Genomic DNA, 24,835 nt, shown 5'->3' with positions numbered 1-24,835 from the left:
AATTCAGATTAAAGTAGGCCAAAGCATAAAAATCAGAGCAGAAATAAACAAAATGAATATCAAGAAAACAACAGAAAGTTTAACAAAACTAAAGAGTTGCTTCTTTGCAAAGATAAGCAAAACTGACAAACCTTTAGTTAGATTAACCAAGAAAAAAATTGAGAGGACCCAAATAAATAAAATGATAAATAAAAGAGACATTACAACTGATACCACAGAAATACAAAGGCTCATAAGAGACTACTATGAACAATTATATACCAACAAATTGGACAAACTAGAAGAAATGGAAAAATTCCTAGAAACATGGAACCTCCCAAAACTGAATTATGAAGGTATAGAGAATTTGAACAGACCAATAACAAGTAAAGATATTGAATTAGTAATCCTAAGCCTTCCAACAAAGAAAAGCCCAGGACCAGGTGGTTTCAATGGTGACTTTTACTAAAAATTTAAAGAAAAGTTAATGCCCATCTTCTCAAACTCTTCCAAAAATTTGAATAGGAAGAAATATTCCCATATTCATTTTATTAGGCCAGCATTACCCTGACACACAGGCAGATATGGGCACAAAAAACAAAACAAAACAACAAAACAAAAAAACCACAGTCCAATATCCCTAATAAATATAAATGCAAAAAAATTAAACAAATTACTAGCATGCTGACTTCAACAGCACCATAAAAAGGCTCATACATTATGATCAATTGGAATTCATCCCTGATATGAAAGGATGTTTTAACACCTTTAAATCTGGTACATTACAATAACAGAATCCAGTAAATGTGGTACATTACAATAACAGAATCCTATATAATACTAGAGGCCCGGTGCACAAAAATTCGTGCACTCGGGAAAGGGGGAGGGAAGGGGAGGGGTCTCTCAGCCCGCCGGTGCCCTCTCACAGTCCAGGAGCCCTCGGGTCCTTACCACCCACCTGCTCACTGCTCCTTAGCACTGCCTCTGAGGAGGGAGAGGTTCATGCCACTGCCGCTGCGCTCCCCCTGTGGGAGCACACTGACCACCAGGGGGTAGCTCCTGCATTGAGCATCTGCCCCCTGGTGGTCAGTGCGCATCATAGCGACCAGTCATTCTGCAGTTCAGTCGATTTGCATATTACCTTTTTATTATATAGGATAACCCTAATATGCAAATTGACAAAACTGTGGAACAACTGGTCACTATGATGTGGCAGATGCTCAGTAGGGGGCAGATGCTCAACGCAGGAGACATTAATACCCCACTCTCAATAATGATTAGACAGAGAATCTATATGGAAAGTGGATTTGAACAACTCCTGCATTGAGCATCTCCCCGCCCACCCCCTCCCCCACCCCCCGACCAGAGGGAGGCAACCAGAGGCGGCAATCAGGTGGTAGGTGGCGATTGGGGGGTGGTGCCAGCCAGCGGGTGGTGCCAGGCCACCAGGCAAGGCAGGTGCCAGCGGGGGGGGGGGGGGGCCCAATCACCCTGCCCACTGGTAGCCCCACAGATTGGCCCTGATTGCCGGCCAGGCCTAGGGACCCTACCCTATATTTAAAAATTAAAACCTGGCAAGGCTACTCTAACACTGAAAAAACACAATGATGTAGTGATGATATGCATGGACTCTGGCTTGCACATTTTGTGGTCAGCCCTGATTCTGACACTTACTAGTATAACTGCATGACAAAGCCAATTACTTAACTTCTCCCTGCTTCAGTTTTTCCACTCATAAGATGGGAAAAATGGTACTACTTCCTCAGAAGGATCATGTTATGTACTACTCTTTATAATCAGGGCAAAAAAATGTAGCTGCCCATACAATAGCAAGATGCCTTTCACCTGTATGAAAAGTATGGTCACTGGTGCATGCAGCATTCAGGATTGTGAGAGGACTGTCGAACTGCTGGTTTAGGCCTGATCCCCTAAACTGGCAGTCGGACATCCCCCAAGGGAGTAGGTCTGGCTGAGGGACCCCTCCTCACCCACCACTGTGAACGAATTTCGTGCACTGGCTCTCTGGTAAAAGATAAAAATCATATAGTCATCTCAAAAGATGTAGAAAAAGCATTTGATAAAATGTACATATTTATTATAAAATTCTTAAAAATTGTGTATAGAAGAACTATACCTCAACATAATGAAGGCCATATATGATAAGCCCACAGGTAACATCATACTCAATGGTGAAAAGATAAAAGCTTTTCTTCTAAGATTGGGAAAAAGACTACTTCTATTCAACATAGTACTAAAAGTCCTAGCTAAAGCAATCAGGCAAGAAAAAAAAATAGAATCCAATTTTGAAAGAAATCAGTAAATGACATAATTTAATATATATAGAAATCCTAAGCACTTCACCATAGACTGTTTGATCTAATCGTAAAATTCAGTACAGTTTCAGGATACAAAACCAACATAAAAAAATAACTAGCATTTCCATACACTGACAAATAATCTGAAAAAAAAAACACACAAAAAAACAACCCCATTTATAATAGAATAATAACATAGTAAAGTAATTTGAATAATTGTAACCAAGGAGGTAAAAGATTTTTACGCTGAAAACTATAAGACACTGATGAAAGAAACTGAAGCTGACACAGATAAATGGAAAGATATGTTCATGAAGTGAAAGAGTTAATGTTAAAATGTTCACGCCACCCAAATCAATCTACAGACTCAATGCAATCTTTATTGATAACATATTTTACTGAATTAGAAAACAATCCTAAAATTTACTTACAACCACAAAATACCTTGAATAGTCAAAGCAAGCCTGAGAAAGAACAAATCTGGAGGCATCATACTTCTTTATTTCAAACTATATTACAAGGCTATAGTAATCAAAACAGTATGGTATTGGCATAAAAACAAACACATTGACCATTGGAATAGAATCAAGAGCGCAGAAATAAACACAAACACATATGGTCAACTAATATTGTACTAGAATACTGAATGGAGAAAAGACAGTCTCTTCAATAAATGATGTTTGGAAAATTGTATATTCACATGTAAAAGAATGAAACTAAACCACTATTTCACACCACTCACAAGAATTAACTCAAAATGGCTTGAAGACTTAAACATAAAACCTGAAAACATGCAACTCCTAGAATAAATAGAGAAAAAAATCATTGTCATGGGTATGATACCTAAGGCACAAGCAGCATATTAAAAAAATAAACCACAGAGAATACATAAGACTAAAAGTCATCTGCACAGCTAAGGGAACCATCAACAAAATAAAAGGTAACCTACTGCCCAACTGGCATGGCTCAGTGGTTGAGCATTGACCTATGAACCAGGAGGTTGCAGTTTCATTCCAGGTTAGAGCACAAGCCTGGGGTGTGGTCTCCATCCCCAGTTTGGGGCATGCAGGAGGCAGCTGATCAATGATTCTCTCTCATCATTGATGTTTCTATCTTTCTCCCTCTCCTTTCCTCTCTGAAATTAATAAAAATATATATATTTTTAAAAAGGCAATCTACTGAATGAGAGACCACATGCCTGATAAGGTATGAATATCCAAAACATATAAGAAATTCATTCAATTCAATATCAAAAAACAATCCCATTGAAAAATAGTCAGACAACCTGAATAGACATTTCTTCAAAGAGGACATACAGATGGCCAACAGACATAGGAAAAGATGGTCAACATCACTAATCATCATGGAAATTCAAATCAAAACCACAATGAAACATCACCTCACACCTGTTAAAATAGCTATCATAAAAATTACAATAGATATGTGTTAGAGATGATGTGGAGAAAAGAAACCCTCCTGCACAGTAGGTGTGAATGTAATTGGTGCAACCACTGTGGAACACATGTATGGAGGTCCCTCAAAAACTTACAATAGAACTACTATGATCCAGCAATTCCACTTGGAAATAAAATAAAATGACTACCTCAAAGAAGAGATATCTTCTGTACCTCCATATTTATTGCAGCATTATTTACAATGAAATTCGTGCAAGGGGCTTGGCCCTCGCAGCCCCTCATAGCCCCTGGCAGCCCCTACAGTCACGGGCAGCCCCAACTTCATCTGGAAGGTCGTCTGGATGGTCGTTTGGCTGTTTGGTCCAATTAGCATATTAGATTTTTATTATATAGGACTAGAGGCCCGGTGCACGAAATTCGTGCACGGGGGGTTGGGGGGGTGTCCCTCAGCCCAGCCTGCACCCTCTCCAACCTGGGACCCCTCAAGGGATTTCAGGTGACTGGGCTGATCAAGGGAAGGCCCCAGCCCCATTACCCCGCTCCTGCAGCCACTGTCAGCCACTGCAGCCACCAAGGTGTTTTCATCAACACGGACTCTAGTCCCTTCACTGTGAAAAAATGACAACTTTCTTTAGGCATTTTCAAGATGTATCTTTCATAGGATATGACATTTCTTTTTTTTTTTTTTATCCTCACCTGAGGATATGTTTCCATTGATTTTTAGAGAATGTGGAAGAGAAAGGGAAAGAGAGAGAGAAACCTCAACGTGAGAGGGACACTTTGATTGGTTGCCTCCTGCATGAGCCCTGACCATGGGCACCAGGCTGGGGGGCATGCAGGGACCCCTGGGCCGCATGCAGCGGTGGCCACCGGGGTCTCCACACACCCCAGAGGCCAGCAGCCAGGCCCCCATCGTGGACGCCGGGCTGGGGGTGTGGACCCAAACAGCCTCTTGGTGCTGGAGCATTCCCAAGCGGCTGGGGGCGGGGCGGGAACATCCTCGCGTCACTATGGTGATGCAGGGATGTTCCCGCCCCGCCCTCAGCCACTTGGCGCCTGCACCCATAGGCTCCGAGTGGCCAGGGGGCGTTCTGGGACCCCTGCCACTCAGGACCTAAGTGCGGGCCTACAGGCTTAGAGCGGCCTGGGTCCGGAGGATGTTTCCGGGACCCAGGCCGCTCAGTGCTTGCATATGCAAATTATCCGCCATCTTTATTTGTGTTAATTTGCATATTCGCTCTGATTGGCTGTGGGTGTAGCGAAGGTACGGTCAATTTGCATGTTTCTTTTTTATTAGTGTAGATAGCCAGGACATGGAAACAATCCAAAAATGGGTGAAAGGACAAAAAAATTGTAATATACTGTATATATAATGCTAAGTAGAATAAGTCAGAGGAACGTGACTATTGTATGATCTCACTTATATGTAGAATCTACACAAAACGAACTCCTAGAAGCAGAGAATATATTGGTGGTAGCCAGAGGCATGTGATGGTGGCGTCAGGGAAACTGATAAAGTTGATCGAAGGTACCAACTTCCATTAATAACATAAACTAGTGGCTTGGTGCACAAAATTCGTGCACAGGGGCAGGTGTTCTTCAGCCCAGCCTGAACCCTCTTCAATCTGGGACCCCTGGAAGGATGTCCTACTGCTGGTTTACAGGGATTGGGCCTAAACCGGCAGTTGGACATTCCTCTCACAATCCAGGACTGCTGGCTCCAGCCGCTCACCTGCCTGCCTGCCTGATTGCCCCTAACCACTCTGCCTGCCGGCCTGCTTGCCCCCAACTGCCCCTCTTGCTGGCCTGCTCGCCCCCAACTGTACCCCTGCTGGCCTGCTCACTCCAAACTGCCCCTCCCCCCCTGCTGTCCTGATCACCTCCAACTGACCCCGACTGACGGCCTGCTCACCCCCAACTGGCCCCCCTGCTGGTCTGCTTACCCCCAACAGCCCCGCCCCCCAATAGCCTGATTACCCACAACTGCCGTCCCATCCTGGCCTGATCACCCCCCAGTGACGCAAGCTCCCAGACCCTCCTATTTTTCTTTTCTTTTCTTTTCTTTTCTTTTCTTTTCTTTTCTTTTCTTTTCTTTTCTTTTCTTTTCTTTTCTTTTCTTTTCTTTTCTTTTTTTCTTTTCAGCACCTCCTTGAGTGGAGACCAGGGCCAGCTGGAAGCAAGTATCTCGGATTTATTTATCTTCTATAATTGAAACTTTGTAGCCTTGAGCGGAGGCCAGGGCCAGCCAGGGCAGGTTGGAAGCTTGGCTTCCTCCATTGCTGGGGCAACCCAAGTCTCCTGCTTGCTCCTGCTCCATGGCCGCCGCCATCTTGGTTGGGTTAATTTGCATACTCGCTCCTGATTGGCTGGTGGGCATGGCTTGTGGGCATAGCTGTGGTACGGTCAATTTAATGTTTCTCTTTTATTAGTGTAGATTAGTTCTGGAGATATAATGTACAACATGGTGACTACAGTTAATAATATCATGATGTATATTTGAAATCTAGGAGAATAGATCATAAAAGCTTTCATCACAAGAAAAAAAATTATAACTATGTGAGGTGCTGAATGTTAATTAAACTTATTGTGGTGATCAATATATGTACAAATCATTATGTAGTACACCTTAAACATACACAATGTTGCATGTCAATTATACCTCCAAACTGAAAGAAAAAGCATGAAGGTAATGAGATTGTTGCATACAAAGTCAAACAAAAAGAAAAGAAAATATCCCCCAACACAGAAAATTAAATTAAAAAATGCAAGCATGTAAGTACTAAGCCATCAACAAGTAGACACTGAACATGTGTTATGAACAGTGGTCACATCTGTGAAAGTTCACAACCCATTCACAGTCTTGCCTTCAAGACGATGACTATGCAGGTGAAATGAAAAGGTAACATGAAATCTCTAGTGCCCGGCTTGCCCTGCATGATCCCCACCAGGAGAGATGAAGGTTCCATGATTCCATACTGGACCAAGAGCTGCTTAATTGTGTGGCATGGGCCATAAATTACACAGGAGCTTCGCAGGGGAAAGTTAAGGGGGAACCTCACTGACCTGGGAGTCCCCTGAGAGGTGGCAGCAGGATTGGTGCTTGAGGACAGGTGGAGAGGGAAGTGTGTCATGTGGCCAAATAAGATAGATTTTTACTCTGAAAATAAAGACTGGGTGTAGCAAAAAATAATCGGAAGCACCAGTAGACTTTTCAAATCCTCTCATCTCATCTAAAATAATATAAAACAAAACACCAGCAAACAAAAAGCCAGCACGCTAAGAAGTGACAGCAAGTTTTTACACTTTGGTTCTAAGCTGTCAGATTTTCAACTGTTTGTGTGAATAATCTACATTATAACATTGTTTTCTTTTTATCTTGGCCTTAGGATATGGGTACTAGGACTCTTTGATATATCAGATAAAAAGAAAAAGAAAAAAGTGAGTAAGGCAGAAAATACGAAAATGGTGTCCTATCAAGGTAATGATAACACAGGTATCCAAAACAAGACAAAAGCAGAACACACAGGAGGGGACGTTCTTGGGTGCCACAAATCAAGAGCCTTTCAGACATGTGTGAAAATGGCAGGCTCCTTATTACAGCTGTGCTGCAGAAGCCCTCTGATCCGACTCGAGCACAGGTGGGCCAGTTAATCAAAATGTCAGTGCGGAATCAGAAAAATGTCCCCCCGTCCATCCGTGTTTCATGCTGAAGGCATGCAGAAAGGAGGTAAAGGGAAGAACTTGAGCCTGACCATGGATTTAAATCCCCTTTCTGTCAATTACCAGCTGGTGACTTAGCTTCCCTGTGCCCATGTCCCCATTGTAAAATGCGTACAGCGATAGTTTCTACCTCATAGAATCTTAATGGAGATTACATGGGCGAACACTGTAGAGATTATAGAATAGTATCTGATATGTGATAAGCACAATGCATTTGTTAAATAGCATTTGGTAAGGACAAATATGCTTCTTTGCTTAAGGATCCTAATATTAGAGTCCTCCAATAATTGTGTGGGTTTTTTGTTGTTGTTGTTTTTCATCAAACACATGCTTAAAGCATTGTGTCTGATTTCTAGTTTTTGTTTTTCTGGTTTTTTTTTTTTTTTATTAACAATGGGACAAGAATTTAAAGGCACCGGGGAGGCAATTTGCATGCAGAATAACTCTATATGTAATACAGTATATCCTGTTTCCCATAGTGTTTCACCGTTAAGACACCTACTAGTATATTTCATTTGATCATGAACATTTATTTTTAGTGACTTGCCTTCCTAGCTACTTTTGAAGCACTCAACTTTGTTTTATAGAAATAGTTCTTTTCACATCATATTTCATTGATTTATATAGTAGTTAAAAGTACGTAATTACCCTGACATGTACTACTGGCATAAACATACTGAGTTACAAATATAATTCATTCACAGTGAACATTCAACTCAACTTGTAAGAGAAGTAAGTACACTTACATCTGAAAAACCCACACAATTATATCATTTACTAGTGGCCTGGTGCAAGAAATTTGTGCACAGGGGGGCAGGTGTCCCTCAGCCCGGCTTGCACCCTCTCCAATCTGGGACATCCCTCTCATAATCTGGGACTGCTGGCTCCTAACCGCTCACCTGCCTGCCTGCCTAATTGCCCCTAACCACTCTGCATGCTAGCCTGCTTGCCCCCAACTGCCCCCCATGCCAACCTGCTCACCCCCAACTGCCCCCCCCTGCCGGCCTGATCACCCCCTATCTTCCCCCCACTAGCCTGCTCGTCCACAGCTGCCTCCCTTGCTTGCCTGCTCGCCCCCACCTGCCCCCTTGCCGGCTTGCTCACCACCAACTCCCCCCCCCCCCCCGCGCTGGCCTGATCACGCCCAACTGACCCCCACTGACAGCCTGCTTGCCCCAAACTGGCCCCCCCTGCTGGTCTGCTCACCCCCAACTATTCCCCCCCCTGCCACTGGCCTGATCACCCCCAACAGCACCCCCTACCAGCCTGGTCACCCACAACTGCCCTCCCCGTCCCTCCCCTCTTGGCCCCTCACCACCTCTACCTCGGTCCTGCCACCATGGCTTTGTCCAGAAGAACATCCGAAAGGTCTCCTGGAAGGTCTCCCAGACTAATTAGCATATTACTCTTTTATTAGTATAGATAAGAGGAAGTGGTGAGTATTGGTTCATCTGGCCAGTAGGTTCAAATAAATGTAGTGAGAGACTCTAGTTCCATTAAGATATTACTTTTAGATTTCCTTTGTGATTCTGGCTTCTCTATTCTTTAGAATTTAGCTTAAATTGTTGATTTCCATATAAAGGGCCCTCTTAATCAGATTTGTTACTACACACAGTCCAGAGATATCATTCTGGAATCAACCGAGAAGCTTATTGCCATTCTAAGGATTTTAATTTTCAGGTTAGGCTCTTTTTGTTTCCCCTCATGGACCTGGTGGGTTCCCTTTGAAAGTTTCCCAGAATCTGTCAACTAACCTTTTGAAAGTTTCCCAGAATCTGTCAACTATTCCTTTTTGTTCTTCCTATAAGAGTTGCCTAATAATATCAATGCAATCTCTTTTTTCTGTATTTTTTAGGGACAAAAAATATGCTGCTTCTTATAAATTATTTTCTTTTCCACCATTTACAATGTATCTACTAAACTCACAATGGTTTCGTTCACCATCTTCTGTCTATGTTTCTCTGTAGGCGGCTATGTCGGATTATGGAGGACCATTAAGTTGTATACAGCAGGTAACCACTAATTCAGTTGTCTAACATTTGCAGAAAATGACTTAGAAGTCTCTTCAGTCTGTGAACAGAAGCTACATGGTCTATAATATTTGGAACCAGGCACAGTGGTGAATTTGCCGCATCCACCAGCCACACCCCCAGGCAGACTGGGCTGTTCTGCATGCAGCACAATTCCGAAGCATCCACATTAAGCAGGAAAATACAGAAGGAGTGGTGGAGGCATCACATTCTCTTTGGGGTATGCAAAATAGCTCCCCAACTTGTAGAATAAATTTGTGTCATTTATACATAATTCCATTCAACAGGTAATGACAGAGCTTTCATAGGCACAAAGCAAGCTCTGGCTGCTTTTCCCTTAGCCAGTGCTCCATATGTATTTGTGCCACCAGAAAATAAAGAGTCATGAGTCAAATACTGAACAGACCACCCGAAAAGCCAGCAACGTTGTCTATGACTGTGAGCTGTATGGTATGAGAGGTCAGGCACCACACTCTCTATCATTCTTCCTCACAGAACTATTAATGTCCATCCTATACGAGAGAATGACTCCTGGAAGTGAGGATTTCTTGGGGAGGAATACGGAGTGTGTGGGCTGAGAACACCCAATGAATAAACACTGAGTTCTACTGTGAGCATGCACACCTTTCCCTGCCATTTGGATATGAATGTAAGAAAGTTGTGCTGGCCAATGAAAAAGCTTAAATATCTATGGCACTTGTCTTGACTGTCAAAACAAACCATCATGACTTAGAAACAGGGAATACAAAAAACATTGTTCCAGAAAAGCTTCAAGTTAAAGCAGGAAAAGCAGAAAAATTCATGAACATGCAACAGCTGTTAAAAATAATTATAATATAGGATCTTGATTATGAGAGAGAAAAAGAAATAAATACAAGTTTTTTCAGATGCAAGATTCTCTGACCAACATTTATTGTAGTCCGACTAGGAAACCAAAGAGATAACGATTTTTTCCACACAATTTTGAGCCATAAATTATGAATTAGGCTCTAACAGATAAAGAAGAGAGGAAATTGATTTAAGAGATGAGATCTATTTTACAATTCGGAGAGTGTTTTATTTTAATTTGGGGGGTGGGGGATGGGAATTACATTTGATGCTCAGCTTTACTGAACATCTTTCTTTCTCTGAAATGAACTGTAATTTTTTTTTTATCATTTCCCTGAGGAATCCAGGAAAGATGTTTATGCCAAAGTTCAGAGGGTAAATTAGCAACACTGGCTCAATCATCTGAAAAAGTGCTGTCCTGTAGAATTTTCTAAGATGATAGAAATGTCCTATAAGTACACTGCCAAATATGGTAGCCACTGATCAAATGTGGCTTTTCAACACTTGAAATATGGCTAGTTTGACATAGGAATTTCATTTTAGTTTAATTTCAATTTCAATAGTGTCTACAGTGCTGGACAGGGTCGTTTAGAGGATACCCCTGTCTTTATTCTCTCAGCCAATTAGACCAGGCAGCTGGGGGTTATTCTTTGTAAATTAATGTACATTGCCCCATACTCTTTGCTAGCCAAGACTCAGAATGCTCTGAACAAGGCTTATGGAACTTGTTTGAGCAAATATGCCTATTAATAGGGTTTAAAAAATAGCAAACAGCAAAGATCAGCCCTCCAGGCCCCTTTGCTAATTCGTGTGTCTTCCTGCAGTCAAATATATTCTTGAGAAGTTTGTCAAAATCAGCTGATAGTTTTGATACCTTTGTAATTAGCTAGTTATTAATAACTAGAGGGCTGGTGCATGAATGTTCATGCACTGGTGGGGAAGGGGGTCCCTCAGCCCAGCCTGTGCCCTCTTGTAGACCAGGAGCCCTCAGGGGATGTCTGGGGAGCGGATCTAAGCCACAGTCTGGCCTCCCTCTGCAGGCCAATTGGGGGATGCGCAGGCCGGTGAGCAGCTGGCCCCACCCCCCAATCGCCCCTACACCACTGCCGGTCACCACTGGTCCCTGATTGCATTCCCCTCCCTCTGTCCGCTGGCACCCACCTTGGCTGGCCTGGTGCCGCCCACTTGCTGGCCCTGCCCTCAGCCGACCAGTCATTCCACCGTTCGGTCGATTTGCATATTAGGGTTTTATTATATAGCATAGGAAAGGACAAAAGGTCAGTGATACATTTAGTGTGGGTGAAACAGAATGAAGTGAGGGCTTGGAAAGGCCACTGGAAACTTGCCCAGCCTCTGAACTGGAGGATTTCTAAATCCCTTGGGGCATTTTGGTGCTGGCACTGGGAAAGGCCTGACATTATAAGCATGGCCATGTGGGCAGCTTCACCAGGAAGCTGCAATTTCACACTCCCCAGGGCATCACAGGTCCATTTCCTGCAAATCACTGGGGGAAAGGGTCCAACAAAGGGAAGATGGATGCATCCACAGTGATGAAGGGGTGGGGCCAGTGTAAGCCTGTGGAAATTTGGGATTACATAATCCACCAGACAAAGGAGCTCACTCTCTTGGCTTTTGGCTCTTGGCTCTTGTTGCTCTCTTGTATTTGCCTGTGTTCCTGGGAGTCACACGGCCCATGGCCACAGACCCTGCATGCAATGGACTGATGGGCTGCAGCTGGAAACACAATCTAAGCTAGCCTGATGCTGGCCTGGATTGTTCCCCAATATGGAATGGGAACTCTGGGCAACAGCTTTAATCCTACCTCTGCTAAAGGCACAGCTGGACTTTCTCTTTGGCAGGTGAAGGGAAATGGAACCTAGGAAACTCAGGGGTTTAATTCCACAGAAATGAAGCTTTCTACAATATCTCACCCTTGCCCATGAGTCTCATAAAATTCTTTTTCCTGTGACAATGCAAGAAGCCCACTCCCACCAGCCATAGGTGGGAATAGGGAGAGCTCTCCTTGGGTAATAGTAACAGTTTGACTTTGTATGACTTTACATGCTATAAAAGTAAGCAACGGAAGAGTTTGGTGGGAGCATATAGACAAACAGAACCTGTAAAATGCTGAAGTGGAAGTCTTGTATTATGAGGAGGAATGAGAGAGAGAGGAGAAAAATAAACCCCAGGCATTACTTAAAACTGTTCCTTGCTTATTATGAAATATAAGAATACTAATACCAGTCCCCCAAGTAGTCAATTATTTCCTGACTCTATTCCATGATTTTGTTTAATTTACTAGAGAACTCCTTCTGATTGTTCCTTTCACCATTTATTATTTGTTGATGCATTTCTTTAAATGTAGCTTTAAAAAGTCAGAAATTTGAAAGACATTTAATTTTAATGACATACTATGGTTTTCCCATGGAGATAGCATTAACTCTTTTGAACATAAGTAACCTCTTGTCAATAGCATTTCAGTAGCAAAGATTGTTTTCCACAAAAACACATACCTGGAGGAGCAGGTCGGAGGCTGGCCTGAGTCGCTGCTGGAACAGTATACTCAACGTTCGGTTCTGTTGTTCCAAATCGAACACTCTTGTTTTCAACTTTACACATTCCTCCCTTAGATCCTACAACAAACACATTGAAAGGGAGAAAAGTCTATAACTGAAACATACCTTAGCATATTGGAACCATATTTTATCTGATATTTCAGACACATTAGTAAAAAAATAATCTTTTTGTTCTTCAAAGCCCCCAGAAATAAATCACACAGTGTTTTCTTCCACAGCCCATTGTCTAATAGAATTATTGTGTGCAGGGAAGACCATTGTTTTTTTGTTTGTTTTTTTTATAAAAGCACCTTGAAATCAGAAATGCATTAATCTAGCATGCTATTTTTGAAGATGGTAAACCTCAGCGATATAAAGTCAATTTAAGTTTCCACCTGTATAGTTTGCCTTTTCATTGTCTCCATAAAAGCAATCATAAAGCACCAACCACAAGGACAATAATGTTTTTGCAGTGAATAGAGATTTGATGAACTAAAGAAACTATCAGTTTTGATGGAGCCTTTCCCCGCCGTTTGTGGAAGAGCTGAAATGCTCAGCGCTGCGGCTAATAGAGTCGGTGATGCATTTAGTGTGTGGGTGAAGCCAGAATGAAGCCCGGGCTTAAAAAGGCCACAGGAAACTTGCCCAGTCTCCGAACTAGAGGATTTCTAAATCTGGGCCTTTCGGTGCTGGGGCTGGGAAAGCAGAGTAACTGCACGTTGTCATCCTGGGGAGCAGCCCCCGAACGGCGCAGACACCACCGCAGCCTTTCCCGCTGTCAGGAGGGGAGCGACACAGGAACCTCGGGATTCTCCGGGGCCCACCAGGGCTCTGCCTTCCCTCCCGAAGGGAAGGACGTGCCATACAAACACTAACGGTACTCAAGTGTCTGCACTCTCTTTGATGGGGCTCAAGAGAGACCAGAATAACCACCCAATTCAAGGTTCTTCAAACGCTGGCTCCTTTCTACATTTTTGACCTTTAACTTTCACTATTTCATGATTTTTTTAAAAAGGTTTCTGTTCTTACCATGCACAGAATATGGGTCTGTCTGTTGTTCTCCAAAGCCTTCCCTCTGCCACAACCACGTTCCCCTCTCACCCGCCTCTTTCTCGGGCCAAGTCTGGCTCTGAGTGACAGCCAATTCAATTCTAGCTGGCTCCCCTCTGACACTCTTACCCAGGGCCCTCAAAGACAGCTTCCTTTGGAGCACCAGTGAGCCCGCACTGCCTCTTACATGAGATTGAGCGTATGCTACTTTGAACTGGTTTTATCTTTCATGCTCTAGACTTGTCTTGTCAATTAGATGGCACATTCCTCAAAAGGCAAGTGTCAGAGAGAGTCAAATAAACAACAGCGCAAGCATATTGTTCTTACACTCTTAATCTCTCCCCTAGCACAGCATCACGTGTAGCCGGAGCTTAATGAACTTCTGTGATTGTTTGATTAAAGGGGATGATGATGACAAATCCTATTCTCTAGGTCAAGAGAGTTAAAGTTTCTCAACTCTTTTAGTTCGTCCATCTCCGTATTAAGATGCGGGGCAGCTGCAGGCTTCACCTAAGGCTCCGTAAGCAACAGAGAGCTCTGGCCTATGGCTCTGACTCCCAGGGTCTAAGCAGGAGTCACAGGCGTGAGTGGGCCTGTTCCACAACCTTGGGCCCACCTAAGTGTGAAGGTAGAGAGATCCACCTTCGGGACTTTGCCTGAGGAGCCATCACCATCTCCATGCTGTTCATCGTTACAGGGGGCAAAGGAGCAGGCGCAGGTGTGGCTCACTGCGCAGCTTCCACTCTCCTCACCTTTTCAGGTCAATGGGTGGAGCTTATGCACAGGATGCTAGCAACTGATGGCTGCCTACAGATGCAGAGCAGAGCAAAGGAAGGTCATGTTCAGATGAGGCACCTGGGTGCCAGGTCTAGGAAGGTAGCCATCCAAGGCAGGGGCAGGGCTATGTGTGTGTGTGCACATGCGCGTGAACACACTTGCCACTTGGCAGAGGCCGTTTTGGGGGCCTAGGCACGGTTCGAATTAAAAGGCTAAATTTATTTTCTTTGTTTAGAATTCAGCCTCTTTGTCTCATTAGTGCTAATGCTTGTTCTTAGCATGTATAGAACACATCCTGCTCCCAAACACTAATTGTTGTTACTACTGCTAATTAAGTAATTAATAAAACTTGACTGGGAGGTAAATAAATATTTATAGCACCAGTTAGGTGGGAAACACACTCGTTCTCATTCGCAGGAGAAGCTGTGGGGACAGGAGCTTACAAAATGTGCATTTGCAAGAAGAAAGCAGACCTGCAAGGAATACTATCAGCAATTTCTAGCAGCAAAGCTGAGAATAACTTGGAAGAGCCTTCAGATGGGTAAAAAAATAAAATAAAAGTAAGAAGAAGGAAATAAAGAAATCAATATACTCTATAGAGAGGTTTTGTACAAGTGCCCATCACTACGGTGAAGGTGGTAGGAGTCCATTAGCAGGAACACAATTTATCGACCTGGAGAACTGTTCGTCCCTGGGCTCATCCAGACCAGCACAGGGCAGAGGGGACGTGGGGGCTTCTGGGATGTGGACCTGGTCTTTCAGCTCACACACCAGTGAGCTGCACTGAAAACTCCCAGACGTAAAAGAATCGCCTGTGTCATTCTTTTAAATATTTTTGTTCTCTTCAGTCAAGCCACAGACAGTAACTTAGGCCAGACAGCTGTCATCACAGGAAACTAATCCAAACCATGCACGTGTGTCCACGTGCACATTTACAGACAGAGCCAGACCGAGCGATGGAAAGAGAGAAAGAAAAACAATCTCTCTGACCTCGGCAGTGCAAGCCGGGCGGGGCGGCAGCTGGCTGGCTGCTTCCCCTGTGCCCACAATGGGAACCGCCGTAAAGGAGCCCGTGGCCCGTTTAGGGGGGGTACACCAGCTGCTGTTCGGACCCTGTCACTCACAGAGGCCGGAACGAGACTACCCTTCTAAGGAAACATTATAATTAAGTGACTCCTCTGTTAGACACTGTTGTCTGGGGCCCTGGCTCACAGCAGCACGGGACCACCCGTCCTCTCCCGCAGCCTGCTTTTCCCATGACTCCCACATGCGTCTCAGGCCTCAGGAGGAACCTATTGAAGCTATAGGGTTGTGTCTTCTGAAATAAAAAAGGAGACACAATATACCAGCGGGAAATAATGCCAAAGATTTGGCTTGATTTAATCTCATGTAAGAAAGTATAATGGTCTTGGGTTCAAGAGAACAGCCACGCCTGTTTTCCTTGCAACCTGTATGTCACCAGCCACTGGAAACCGAGAGTGAGGAATTACAGCTGAGGGTGAGGGCAAAATAGACTGAGCAGTGGGACACGCTGATCCCAAAGGCCTTTGTGCACCTTAATAATCCCAAGTCATGACTTCCCTGGACCATGAGCGCATCGACTGCTCCGCCTGCCCTGGGACTGAGGTGCGGATTCACTGCTGTACATACCTGCGCAGAACAGTTGCTCCAGCATTTAGAGCAAAACCATTACCTGGCTCCCCGCTGAGGTAAATTTAAGAACATGCTGACTGCTTCGGAGCAGGGTATTCACCGACATTATCACTAGACGATTGATGAAAACTATGTAAATCTTATTTTTCACGTAAAAATGAAATTACACCGGTAAGCTATCCCGGACGAATCCCTCTGGTTGGGAGGTAAGGGGCCTGGGCTCTGGGCCCATGTGACCTGGAGGAAATAGCTTTTGTTGGTGGGGCCCGGCTTCTCCCCTGTAACCCGAGCTACTGCACAAAACCAGGCTTTGGAGAGAAGGAAAGTCCCGCTGCTTCCTGGGAGGGCTTGTGAAGTGCCACCGAATCCTCTGGGGAGTGGCTGTCATGGACACTTCCCTTTCCCTTTCGAGGATTCTGAGACTTCTGGAAAAAGAAAAGCCATTTCAAAAAAGGGCTGGCCAATTTCAGCCTAACCAAGGATCAAGGACCTCCGCATGAACAACTGCCATGAAAAGGCAAGGCAGGCCAGTAAGTGTGTGCGCTGGTCAGGCCAGCTCTAATCAGGAGGAAGAGGGGAGCTTCCGGGCAGCCTGCAGAGTGTGAGCCTTCCTCCTGCAGACACTTGGATGACACATTTGAAGTCTGGGTGACGGCGAACCAGTTCATGTCATTAGAGTGAACCGAGCCCATTACCAAAGCTAGTTGGCGATCTTGGGGCTGAATGCTCTCTAAGGTCCCTGGTGATTGTGAAATTCTTCAGTCCAAATTAAGATTGATGCTGAGAAAGCGTGACTCCCAATGCACAGCAGCCCTGACTCCCCACGTGGCCGATCCTGGATGTTCTTGCTGGTGAGGCCTGGCCCTGCTTCCAGGAGTTTTAAGAAATCTGTTGGCTACCTTGCTCTTTTGTTTTATTCCCTGCGATCATCACGAATGGTTGGGTTTCGACACATCTGTGGGTTTTCATAGCATGTCCTCTGCCTGCTGAGCTGCAGTGGGAAACAAGTGACTGACTGGGATCATGGAGGCTGAATGGTGCAGAGGGCGAGCGCATGGGGTCAGCACAATCAACTGTGGGTTAAAGCACGGGCTATGCCACTTATACCATTAGAACTGTGGGCAAACTGCTCTCTCAGTTCCATCTCACAGGGCTGCAGGGAGAACAGACTGGTTCAGTGCGTTTAAAGTGCGGGACATGGGGTGTGACCCCTTTTCAGTGCACAGTAAACACAGTTGTTCAGATGGAAAATAATACCATAATTAACACATCATAATGCAAGAACAAACTCAGTGTTTCATGTACTCACAACTATAAACCTACTTTTGCCAAACCCTATATAAAGACCCTCTTCGAGGAACCAGAGGCCACACACACCATTGCTAGACCAGCGGATCGGAAACACGTAAGGGTTTGAAGTTCTCTCAGTTTCAAGCTACCAAGTTGTGTTCTGCTTCTCCCTGGATGGCTGAATTGCTAGAGTGAGGATAAGGGAGCGTTATTCTAGGATGGTGAAGAAAAAAATGCCCCAGAACTATCTGGCTGCCCTAAAACATGCAGATTAGTCTGAGGTGTTGATATGCTGAAAAATAGCTGCAGGGAAAATTGCTTTTCTTTTAAGTTTGGTGTCAGTGGTAACACACACACACACACACACACACACAAATTGAAGAACCTGGAGAGTTACATTTTCAGTGAGTGTAACTGACTTAATGAAGATAAAATGTATTGCAGACAAAATAGGGGTTTAGCCCGATTATTGATTTCATTGCACTTGTAGAATTGAACCTATGCTTTGGAGTCACAAATGGAAGTGAGCTGAGTTTATTACTGTCACTTGAGCATCATGGAGCTAACGGAGGTACAATCTGCTCTCTTAGGGAATCCACAGAGTTTTGAGATAAATTCAATTAGTTGACTAAGACAATATTTTACATTTAATAGAAACTGATCAGTCCATGGAAATAATTTTTCCTATTACTACTGTGACCAGAAGCACACTCTGGGATCCTCCCCCAGGCCATGCAGGGTATGCCATGAAAACTGCTCTTTTGGGTGCCCAGAGAAGAGCTGACACCAGGGCGGACTTGCCTTTGTGCCGTGACAAGTGACATATTCTAAACCTGAAGAGTTATGACTATAATTTCATCTCCAGGATTATTTTTGTGACTTGGATAAATCTCTCAAGATTTCTGTTTTGACTGGGCCTCTTTAAGAGGTACATCCTGTTGAGAATTAGTTTTCTCATCTGCATGTTGGAGGCATTTTATTTCCTATATTGTGCTCTTAAAGCAGCTCTGTCATGTTTGCGGCGGTTTTACAGTCCCTATAAAAACCAGGAGGCACACGCTTCTGCGGAACATGATTCTTTGGGGATCGCAGGGCCCTGGCTCTCCTGCTGATGCTGTCTCTGAGGCACGCTCTCTCCCGGTAACATGCCCTTCTGTGTCTGGCTGCTAACTGCACCAGGTAGATTGGATTTGTGCAGCTATTTTTTGTGGCTAACATGAAGAGTCCCACTCCCCTTAATATTGTACCAGACAGTTTCCTTGTCTCCTTCCCGGGGCACCATTAAACAGCCAGGCGTGAGAAGTCTTTCAGTGGTCCCTCTGTTCCCAAGATTGTAATTAAATGAGCACAGAGCTTCTACCAGGAGGGTGGCCACAGAGAAATTAAAGCCTTTGAAAAAAGAAAGGCATTCACATAGGTTGTGACAGAAAGCGTAAACTGTTCTTCAACATCTGTTTCTCCCCTTCTTCCACAATAATATGCCAAAACATTTTCAGGGGGCACATTTCCAGAATAAAGACTGCATCTCCAGCTTCCTTACATATGGCTCTGTGACAAAGGTCTGTTCAAGGAGGTGTAAGTAGGGAGATATGAAAGCTTTTGAAAGTATTTCTTAAAGACAGTTGGTGTGTGCCCTTTGCCCTTTTCATTCCCCCGCCCCCCCCCCCCCCAGCTTTTCTTCCTTCCTGATGGCTGGAATGTGGATGTGATGACTGGAGCCAGAGCAGCTATTTTGGGCCACGAAGTAACCTTGGGAATGGAGGCCAAATCTCACTGAATAAGAAGACAGAAGGCAGAGATAACAGGGACTCTGTGGACTTTATGGAGCAGTGTCACCATACAGCCCTGTCCTGCCTACCTGTGGATTTGGATGCGAGAAAGAAATAACATGGTCGCTTATTTAAGCCACTATTATTTGGGATCTCTGTAATTCAAAATTAAACCTATTTCTAACTTTACATAAGTATACCGACATCTCACTACACTATGTGATGTTAATGTACAACCTGAAGCAGTTAAAATCATTTGTAGCAGGAAACATGATATTTTGACAGAAGTAGTTGGGGGAGAAAGTCTAACAAAAATAGTATCATCATGCTTCTGTAATGTAAATTTAAAATACTATTTATTTAAGTATGTCCGTGAGAAATGGTCAACCCCTAATACAATTATTTTCGACTGAAAAACAAAATGTCATAAAATATTTTGCTCTCACTGGCCACATCCTCCTGAATAAGACTTAATCTAAGATTTCCTTTTCTAGAGGAAGTCTCCACCTCACAGAGATGTGATGGAATAAACAAAATGTGAAGGACCTACAACTTAGTCTCTGCGAAGCACTGTGGAAAGAGATGGGAAAGGGTCAATAAAATTCACCAGCCAATTTTGGGCAATTACCTGTCTTTACTGACTCTGACCCAACATTATGTCATATTGTCTGAGGGCAGAATAGGGGGGTAGGAAAGATACAGGCATAGACATTACCATTTGTTTTCCCCCTAGCTTGATAAAGGGGTCACTGACAAATAGAATAATATGTCATTTATTTCATATTTCCACCACTACAGGAACTGCTCTCCATGCTTCCTTTCATACAGGGACCACAGCGGTTCTGGGAGGTGGGTGTTGCTACTCCTATTTTACAGAAGAGAAACTGAGGCCCAGAGAAACCAAATAGATGCCATAACCTCAAAGATCGCCTGCTAAATGCCTGGCTTCTGTTAATGCTGTCTGTAAGAGGCTGTTTGTTTTACAGGAATTGGAGGGATCCACCGGCCTGTTCACTGTTTGCATTTGCTAAGTGAAAATGATAGGTCTGCTACTCATCTGGGTACCTGGGAATCTTTCATCTTCAAAAGGCTTCCTATTACTTTACCGAGACCTTGAATGTTATGATTCTGTTGCTCATTGATGTCACTCCATACACCATCTAATACACACACAATTTTAACCTAAGTGAATAAATAGAAAAGCATTGCATCTATCAATCACAATTTCCTAGTTTGACAATACAAGTTCCCACCTATTCATATAGGTACTTTGAAAATAAGAAAACCAGAAAGTGACCTACCTTTTGAGTGAGTAGAGCCTGAACAACTTGGTTGGCTACCTTTAAAAAATAAAGAAAAGAGTTGTCAGTATAATCATGAGGCTACACTCATGGACTCTAATTTAGCAGTAAGTTTCCCACAGCTTACTGTCGCTAATTAGCTCCTCATTTGCCTCTGTCCTCTACTTCCAGGAGACTGATTCTTTTCATAATAAGCCTATCCTTCTAGGTAATAGTTTGTTTTTTTTCCAAAGGTGACCTTGTTGCTAATTAAGACAGTTATTCTGGAAAGAGTGTTCATACCTTGATTTTCACATTTCCATATTTGGAAAAATAATATCTTTTCACATGTAAAGTACTGCAAGAAGGCTGAACAAATGATAGAGTGCAAAACACGATCCTAATTATCTGTACACAGTTTCTACACTTTGCTGATTTACAATGTCCTTTGCCTCTCCTTTCTGTTCTTTTGCTGTGGGGCTATCTCACTGCATAGAAGTACTTGCAGTAGAGACGGACTGAATGTCTGAGAAGAGGGACAACCCATTGTTTCCTGTACACTCTACTTCCCTCCTCCATGTCACATTTATGCCACCCTTTTGTCATTGCTACCTGTAATAGTCCAGTAGTTGTTTACTCCAATATCCATTTCCCCTTCCTCCTAACTAAAAAGCCCTAATTTTTTGACTGGGCATATCAAACTACATTTCCCAGCCCCCTTTGTAACTGTCACTCTGTGACAAACTTCTGGCCAGGGAGTTCTAAGAAGACTGTTTTCCTGGGCTTATACCAGTAGAAAGTCTCTAAGAAGAAGGAGGCTCACCCTTCTTCCTCTTTTTTCTGTCTGGGATATGAAAGTGATGGCTGGAGCTTCAGCAGCCACCTTGACAACGGAAGTCACATATCAAATATAGTTGGGCAGGAAAATAAAATAATCCTGGTCTTTATGATGCATGGAGCTGCACTATCTCTGCACTTCTATTTGAGAGGGAAATATAAAAGCCTCTGTTATTTTGAGCTACTCCCAATGTAAAACCAAATTCTCCTATATAATAAAAGCCTAATATGCTAAGTGTCTGGTCGACTGGTCGGCCATTCAACCAATCAAAATGTAATATGCTAATGATATGCTAAGGCCACTCAACCACTCGCTATGACATGCACTGACCACCAGGGGCAGATACTCTGACTGGTTCGTTAGCTTGCTGCTGGGGTCTGGCCAATCAGGACTGAGCAAGACGAGCCGGACATGCCCTGGAACCCTCCCGTGGTCCCTCCCTGTCTAGCCAACCTCCCTGGCCCTGATCATGCACTGGCCTGCACCCTCTTGCAATCTGGCAACCCTCGGGAGATGTTGGAGAGCTGGTTTCGGCCTGATTTCGCAGGCCAGGCAGAGGGACCCCACTGGTGCATGAACTCATGCACCGGGCCTCTAGTATAATATATTAACAGAACTCTAATTTTCTTCAGGTATCAGGCAGCTTAGGACATTGAGTGAAACTAGGCCCCTCTCAGCCCAACGAGGTGAGTCTCGATTAATGTAAGCCAATTTGGTAATCCCATTCCTTTATAATAACTGGCTTAAAAGTGGCCACAATTCTAGCGAAGGGCCACATGTAAAACCAATAACATCCCTGGTATTTCAAGGATCTGGCATTTTCTCCAGATAACCACTCAAAATTTCTACATCTATTTGTACTGAAATTACTTTTTTCTCCTGCATATTTCAAAAGCACTTCACCAAAAAAAAAATCACTTACTAAACTTCACTTAACCTTGAAGCTTTGTACCTAATATGGCTTCTATTGATAAAATGAAGGTGGACAGGTAAATTATGTGATATTTTTCAGCCACTACATGAACATTTAGTGTGATAACTGAACCTGACAACATTAAAGATCAAGTCAGAACACTTAACTATCCTAGGTATCGGGTACTTCTCTTCCTTCGTTTCGTCATCCCTCATTTGTTCAATATAAATCTGTAGAGCACTTGCAAAGCAGGATGACTAGGATGTGTGTGTGTGTGTGCCTTGGTTTCCGAGGGTGCACAGCTGGTAGGAAGTCGGCAAGAACACAATTATGTCGCAGTGTGATAAGCATATAATCATTTGTTATTTCTCACATTCAACCAAAGGCGGAGGCATACACTTTCATCGTTTTCTCTTGGTAACAGATTTATTTTCGGCCATGCTGAACTGTGTGTGCTTGTATTCCTGTCTAGGATAGTGGGACAGATTGTGGGAAGAATGTTTTCAGGGAGCTTAATTGTTTCTTAACTCAATATTGATAGAACAGCACATTCTTAACAACAGCTTGCCACCAGTAAGTCTCATAGAATATTGAAATATAGGCTGCCATCAGCTTGTGGCTAGGAGGCATTCACACCACAGCAGTGCATGACTAGATTACCTATAAATGACTAGTTGAATTGTGTGCACGAGAGGGATTTTTTCCCCATCAGAATCCTTTCCAAATTTATGTTTTTGACATTAAGTAAAAAGGACAAGCCTTTTATTGAAACTATAGTTTTGAAGAAAACATATTCTTAGGTTATTTCTTTTAGACCAAGTAAAAGAAGCATACCCAAGAACTAGAATTGACCAAAGTAAACCACATTTTCCTTAACAGGTACCTTTTCTTTTTCCTTTATCATTTAATTTATACGTGAATGGTGATAGATGCTAGTTAGCTCACACAAATGGACCAATAGCATAATCTTGAAAATCTTTCAATTTTTAAACATCCATTCCAATTGGTAAGTAACTGAGAAGTTAAAGTCAAACTATATATCATCTTCTTTATTCTTGGCAAATAAAACACACTGAAGAATTGAACTAGTCACGCTGCTTGAAGCGGGAACAATGTACCAAAGTTAATTCATACCATCAATAATTTAATTCTTCTGGATCTCCAACTTTGGATTTGATTTACATTCTCATAAAACTGCCCGATACCAATATTTTCTTTACTTCTACCAATTGGTCCCTCACTTAAACCAGTCTGTGGAACAGTGGCCGCATAAAGCAGCTCTCCACACGATTTACCAGGAGACAGAAATGAATGTCCTAACTGCACCAGCCCACAGGGGTAAACCCATTGTCTTTGCAATCAAGTGTGTTGCCCTACAGGCTCAACGGACTCTCTCAGACACAGTTCCTCCTGGCCTGTACGTTGGACAATTGTTTGTTCTACCTGAAAATTGAACAGAGATACACGAGTGCATTCTTTTTTTACCTACTGACATAGGGTTTTATTACCCAGAAGGACTCGCAGGCACTTTGCGGAAGAGTGGGCAGGCGGTACAAGCGCTTTCCTGGGTGCTGTCTATGAAGACAGCGCCTGGGTTTTGGTACTACTTAACTGCATAGCTTCCCTGACGCATCAACAGAAGCCTGGTCTGGAGCCTGAGCCCTCTAATAGGTCACAAGTTGATCCCTGGGATGGCCCATCCTCATCATGGCATTACACTTTCAGTGCTTGGGCTGCAAATAATCACACACCCGCAGGCTCAGCTAATGAGAACAAATCACGTTCAGTGTCACCTGACAGCTTTCTTCTGCAAAGAAAGGAAGAACAGCAGCTGGGCTGGCCCAGGGGGATCTGAGATGCCTGAGCAAAGCTGACAGTTCCCAGGCCCCTGGCTTGTTTTACAACCTCCCTCGGGCTCTCTGTGGACAGCATCTTGCTTTGCTCTGGGAGCTGAGCAAGGCTGTGGCTGAGACAGGGATGCCAAGGAGAGGCCCCCCGGGTCCGCCTCTTCCTTCCTCTCAGTAAGATCTCAGACAAGCCAGCTCCCCTGACACCTGCTGGTACACACAGGTCGCTGCTCCTCCACCCTGGTGCTCCCAGGGGTCAGGATTCACCCAGCATTCACCTGCAAGGGGTGGGCAGAGGGAGGAGGAGGCAGGACTGTGGAGTTGTTATTTCATTGCAAAGCAGTCCCCGAGGCTGAATGAGAAGGAACCGGTTCTCAGCACTTCAGGAAGATGGCCCAGGGCTGGGGTCTGGGAGGGGGTTTGGGAGGGAGAATGTGGGGGGGGGGGCGGAAGGAAGGCTTTGGCCATCCTCTCCTCACCTGGTGGTCTCACTGCCATCCTTGCACCTGCCGGTGTATCATGCCAAGCCAGGGCCAGGTCACTGAGGTGATTGAATAATTGGGTGAAAAAGCACAA

At 43.9% G+C, this 24,835-nt stretch overlaps 1 protein-coding gene across 5 annotated transcripts in view; it reads right to left on the bottom strand.

Moving 5' to 3' along the window:
• Positions 1-24,835, bottom strand: part of NCKAP5 (NCK associated protein 5) — a 965,452-nt gene that overhangs the window by 180,863 nt on the left and 759,754 nt on the right. For 4 of the 5 annotated variants that reach the window (XM_079782414.1, XM_079782418.1, XM_079782416.1 and 1 more), the window contains 2 exons: positions 20,683-20,721; positions 12,801-12,920 (listed from right to left, as the gene is read on the bottom strand). In XM_079782414.1, coding sequence (XP_079638540.1) covers positions 12,801-12,920; positions 20,683-20,721 — 159 coding nt within the window. The remainder of the gene's footprint in view (positions 1-12,800; positions 12,921-20,682; positions 20,722-24,835) is intronic. The other variant, XM_079782415.1, reaches the window with a different exon arrangement.

The sequence above is a fragment of the Cnephaeus nilssonii genome (assembly GCF_951640355.1).
Source record: "Cnephaeus nilssonii genome assembly, chromosome: 10".
In the NCBI taxonomy this organism is placed as follows: domain Eukaryota; kingdom Metazoa; phylum Chordata; class Mammalia; order Chiroptera; family Vespertilionidae; genus Cnephaeus; species Cnephaeus nilssonii.
This window is presented reverse-complemented; position numbering and strand designations above follow the sequence as displayed.